The 4,804-nt window shown below is 32.2% G+C and overlaps 1 protein-coding gene and 1 long non-coding RNA gene across 2 annotated transcripts; both read right to left on the bottom strand.

The window, feature by feature from the left end:
* Window positions 1-1,494: 1,494 nt before the first annotated feature.
* On the bottom strand, window positions 1,495-3,431 carry LOC111312195 (uncharacterized). Its single transcript, XM_022912251.2, has 4 exons — window positions 3,274-3,431; window positions 2,819-2,985; window positions 2,336-2,447; window positions 1,495-2,056 (listed from the first exon to the last, which is right to left on the bottom strand). Exons 1-4 carry the CDS (start codon window positions 3,349-3,351, stop codon window positions 1,835-1,837), a joined length of 579 nt encoding a protein of 192 aa, XP_022767986.2. The 5' UTR covers window positions 3,352-3,431; the 3' UTR covers window positions 1,495-1,834.
* Window positions 3,432-4,079: 648 nt separating this feature from the next.
* LOC149520505 (uncharacterized) lies at window positions 4,080-4,382 on the bottom strand. The gene is made up of 2 exons (XR_016343589.1): window positions 4,276-4,382; window positions 4,080-4,172 (listed from the first exon to the last, which is right to left on the bottom strand). It is a non-coding gene; the product is annotated as an uncharacterized LOC149520505 (long non-coding RNA).
* Window positions 4,383-4,804: the final 422 nt, after the last annotated feature.

Below are 4,804 nucleotides of genomic sequence, written 5' to 3'. Positions count from 1 at the left end.
CTTTCTCTTTCTCTTTCTCTGCTTTTGAGTATGTGTTTGTGTGTATGTGATTGCTGATCACTTGAATCCTGAGTTCTTTCACATAAAGAGGGCCAATTACAGATAACATGTAGACATTTACCATTCCCTATAACTGGATTTGGCTCAACTTCCTATGTTTAGTGGTCTTCTATAGCTCGAACGTAGAGCAAAAATCTGCAAGTGATGTTAAAGAAAATAAGTAGGTTTCCATTAAACCAAAACCATATGTATGAACTCCAGGCATAGTTCAACGAGATATATGGTGTTCTTGGTTACTAGCCATTAAATGTTTCTTCATTCTGTCTTCTCTATCATGCGATGGCTACCATTTTACTAAGCTTTATAAGGTAAGATCTAACAATAAAAGTTAAGGATTGAACAACTGCAGGTGGAGGTGAGAAAAATTCCAGCTCGGTAGTAAAACAGCATTTATCATTTCTTTATGCTTTTCCTTGGTTGTCAAATGGAACGATGAAGGGTACATTATACTTTATACATCAATTTTAAATGTAAGAGAATTGGGGAAAAAAATAATCCTGGTCTATCTGGATTTTCTATGGAATCATTTCACTTCATCACTGTTCATCTTTAACTTTGCTTGGTAAGAAAGATGAAAAAATGTGTTAATGAAAAATTTGTTAATCTAATAATTAAAATTCATAATTATTATTTTACTTTATAGCTTAATTATTAGATTAAAAAAATTTTCATTCTCACTTTTTTATTTTTTTTTTTATATTTCCTATCAAGCAAAGCAAAGCCTAAGATTGGGTTACTCATAATGGTTTAATTAGTGGACTGCCTTGTACTAATCGGAGAGATGGTTGTAATTTGTTGATGGAAATTTCATATCAAGTTCAGTTTTTATGAAGTTTGTTGATCTTACGGCCAGGAAGTTGTGGCTGTGGTTTAAACAATGGGAAAATGCAGCATTAATGGCTTTAAAGGACAACTTCTTATCCTTTCTTTACACGTATCAAATACAAAATAAAAATAATTTAAATTATATAAAATTTAAGAAAATATAATTTTAATTAATAAATAAAATTATTCTATCATAATTTTTATAAATATCAAATATAAAATAAAATAAAATAAAATAATTTAATTTAATTTATAATATCATCTTATCATAATTCAATACATCAAACACAGCATAAAATCTTTTACAAGGAAATAGGAAATTGCTCTTTCAAATTGTAGATACTTATTACTAGTCCAGTTACCAATGCATTCGCTAGTTAAGAACCTTGCCTTGATGCTCTGCTTCTCTCTTCACTCTGGGCCTGTAATGATTTGTCTAAGCTCAAGAATTTTGCATTCTCCAAATTTTCAGTTCTCTACGGCTTGGTTGATTTTTCGAGCAAGAAAGAGGTAGAGGAAAAAATCATTAAACCCATAAAAGTATGAAAACAATGGGAAGGAAGTTTCTACACATGCAGTGGTGATTAAGCCAAAATGTGAAGCCTGATCTTATCTTAGAAATATAGGTTCTTTAAGCACTACTCATGGTATAACAACAAAGAAATTGTTTATGGCACACGTTTAAAGTAGTAGTTTGGAGTTTAGAATTTGGAGAACTAGTGGGCTGCCAACAAGTGCAGACAATAGCCACAATCATTGCTGTGCTGAAAAATTATTACCTTCAAAAGAAAAACTATAATTGATATGTTTGAGCTTGAAAGAATTTCTGCAAAAGGGTGAGCAAGACTACTATTCCAACAAGTGCTTATCTACACCCACAGTTGTCGTAGTGCAACACAGAACAGGAAAACTGCAGGCTATCAGAAAAGGAGACTAGGCCAATCACTCTTCATGCTGTCACTTCTGTTTTAGCTTCTTTCTTTCTGACCTTTCTTGATTTGTTGCCACCTTCTACTTGCTCTTCTGCCTTCTTTTGAGCTCGAATCAAGGCTCTTCTTGCATGAGGCCTCATTTCTCGTACTGTTCTGGGAGGCATCACATACGGTTCAAGGGGCAGATCACCAAAGGGGTGCTCACTACCAGCAAATATCCTCAATTTTCGATCCCTATCCTAATCATAAGAAATAATCTAAGAAAATCGAATTCTGAAGTATGCAGAACCAAAATTTAAAAATGAAAAGTAAAAAAACAAACAGGGTGGACTACTTGACTTAACATGCAGAGAATTTGAATGCCACAAAGCAAGAGTCAAAACATATTGCTCGGATTTTTTGTCTTGAGCAACTGGAATTGGATAGAGAATGGTGAAAAGAGGGCAGAAATAAACCAAGCAGGTGATAGATGCATATAAAAAACACAGGACATAGTTTAATCAGGTTTAAATACTTACATCACGCAGTTTGTTTCTAGGAAGCATGCGTAGGACTGCTTTGCGTATGACTTCTGTAGGATCCTTTGCCATCCGGTCCTTTAAACTTCTTTCTTTGAGGTGGCCGATATAGCTGAAGAAGTATGATTCATCAATTGAAGGAAGTATACAAGAACATCACTACCTGAAGCATCCAATCTCAAGAACCAAATATGTAAAAGGATTGATAAAGAAAGAGGATCTTAGAGAACTATTTTAAGAAAGTCAAATTATTCCTGTTGTATTGACAGAACTCAAAAAACATGCCTGTTTTGATCTTTGTAACACATAATTTCAATCTTAAACTCATAAAAAAGGACATCATTTTGAGTTTCAATAAAGAACCAAACTTTCCAGGTACCCAACTGATAGGAAAACCCAATTAAATCATTAATTTCCATGTAGTTTTGCACTACTAACCAACTTCAATTCATTACCAGAAACAGCTAAAAAATTAGTACTTGCCCTGTATGCCAGTAATAAACCTTATCCGTAAGTTTTCTCCCTGTAACACATACATCCTTGGCATTAATCACAATGCACATATCCCCATCATCATGATTTGGAGTGTAAGTAGGCTTGTCCTTTCCTTGAATCACGGTAGAAATTTGAGAAGCTAATCTTCCAAGAACCTGTTAAATAAAATATATGAAAGTTATTCAACCTCAGGCACAAAAAGACATGTTAGATAAATGGTTCAACAGTGCTATAATACATGTACAAAAAATTGCATTGCATTAATAGACCATAAAATCACCTATGTTTTTATCATTATCGCTTCTCAAAAAGAGAGGTTCAGGGATGGAGGTTTCGCAACCCCACATCTCTGGTTTCCAGAAAACAAGTTTCATAAATTAAGTTCTCCTATTGGCAATACAAAGAGGTTATCTTTGAAAGAAACCGGAAAAAGATAAAGATACCTGGCCTTTAGCATCAAAGACTCTCCATTGCAAACCTTCCAGATTGATCCGCCTCAAACCAGCAAGTGTTTTCTGCATACGTTAAAACAATAATTACAAAAAAAAGAGAAAGGAGCGAGTGTTAATCGTTGAGTAGTATTTACTATTTACATCGCACTGCAATCAGTAATCCTTATCTAGGGTATAGAAGTACAAGAATTTGCAATGTCTCTATCAATTCTTTATCATATCAATGTTAACGACTATTGGATTAGAGTAAACCACACTCCAAAATTCAAGGAAGTCAACAACCCAAAAACTTGCAAATCACTCATTCATCTATAACTTTTTGGATAGTTAAATTAATAAAAGAAATTACGTGAGCAAACAAGTTAACTCAATAGGACCACTGCAAACTCACATAAATCCTAAAACATTGTTCCATGTTTTCTCTTTGCAGCATATTTACTCATCTAACCACACCCCTATATCAGGTTCAAAACATCATCCAGAAAAGAATAATTGTAACAGCAAAATAAAATGCAGCAAAAATTCATCTCTTCCCCTCATCACCTAAAACCAACACCACTTAAACATAAACGATCAAGTAAAGGGAACTTTGTAAACTATAGCTTAAAATAACCATGCCCATCACTACAAATTGCCAAAATAAGTGATAATTCAGTCAGTAAATACTACAAACAGTTACTGTGCTTTGCAATGAAGGGTGATTTCTGTCGAAAAAGTTAATCTCAATTATGGGTTATTTGATTTATGATGAAGGATATGTGAAATGGGTAAATTTACAAGATGAAGAAAAAGCTTGCCTTCAAGTTTCCATTGAAAGTGGTAGCTGCAGCTTGGGCTGCCATTTCTATGTAATTTGTACTTTTCTTTAACGTCAATTTAAAGAGAAGACCCTGTTTGGTAAAATTAAATGAGTTACGTGAGAAAGATCAAGAGGGATATTTTAATTTTAATTGCAAAAAAAAAAAAAAGAAATTAGGGTTTGGGTGGACATACAAGTAGGAGAGGATGCAGAGTTGCTTGCATATGCTCGCAGCTATTATATCTGGTGATGGGTTTGACTTAACTTTGATATATAGCAATGGCCCAATTCTATTTCTAAATGTTACAAAAAAATAAAATCAGAAATAGCATTTATTTGTAATAAATAAGCTTCATGATGAATTTAATAAATAAGTGAGAATAATGTTATTTATAATTTTTTACTAAAAAAATAATTAATAAAAATTTATTAATTAATTTATGTATAATGTCTATATTTTATTTTTATATGTTATGTAACAAATAAATCTAAATCACTTTTTTAAATTTATCTTTACAAATTAGTTAAAATATTAAAATAAACAATTAAAAAAATAATAAATAATAAAAAATTAAATTGAGATGTCATGTGAATATTTTTATTTAGGTATAATAACACATCGAGTCAAAGTGATTTTTTTTTTTTTTCTCGATCTAACTCCAACCTGATGTTTTAACAATTCAATCTTGATTTCGATTGGACGTCTAACCCATAAACCAAGCT

The sequence above is a fragment of the Durio zibethinus genome, chromosome 1, assembly GCF_047325235.1.
Source record: "Durio zibethinus cultivar Kanyao isolate XHJ-2024 chromosome 1, ASM4732523v1, whole genome shotgun sequence".
NCBI lineage: Eukaryota > Viridiplantae > Streptophyta > Magnoliopsida > Malvales > Malvaceae > Durio > Durio zibethinus.
Note: the sequence above shows the minus strand (reverse complement) of the source record. Positions and strands in the feature narration are given on the sequence as shown.

What these genes read in the sequence shown, in the direction of transcription:
- LOC111312195 (XM_022912251.2), bottom strand. Translation starts at nt 3,351, where the DNA reads ATGCAGAAAACACTTGCTGGTTTGAGGCGGATCAATCTGGAAGGTTTG. An exon ending in GTTTATTACTGGCATACAGG is followed by an intron (nt 2,448 to 2,818) that starts GCAAGTACTAAT and finishes ATACTTCTTCAG; the next exon opens with CTATATCGGCCACCTCAAAG. An exon ending in CTAGAAACAAACTGCGTGAT is followed by an intron (nt 2,057 to 2,335) that starts GTAAGTATTTAA and finishes TCTTATGATTAG; the next exon opens with GATAGGGATCGAAAATTGAG.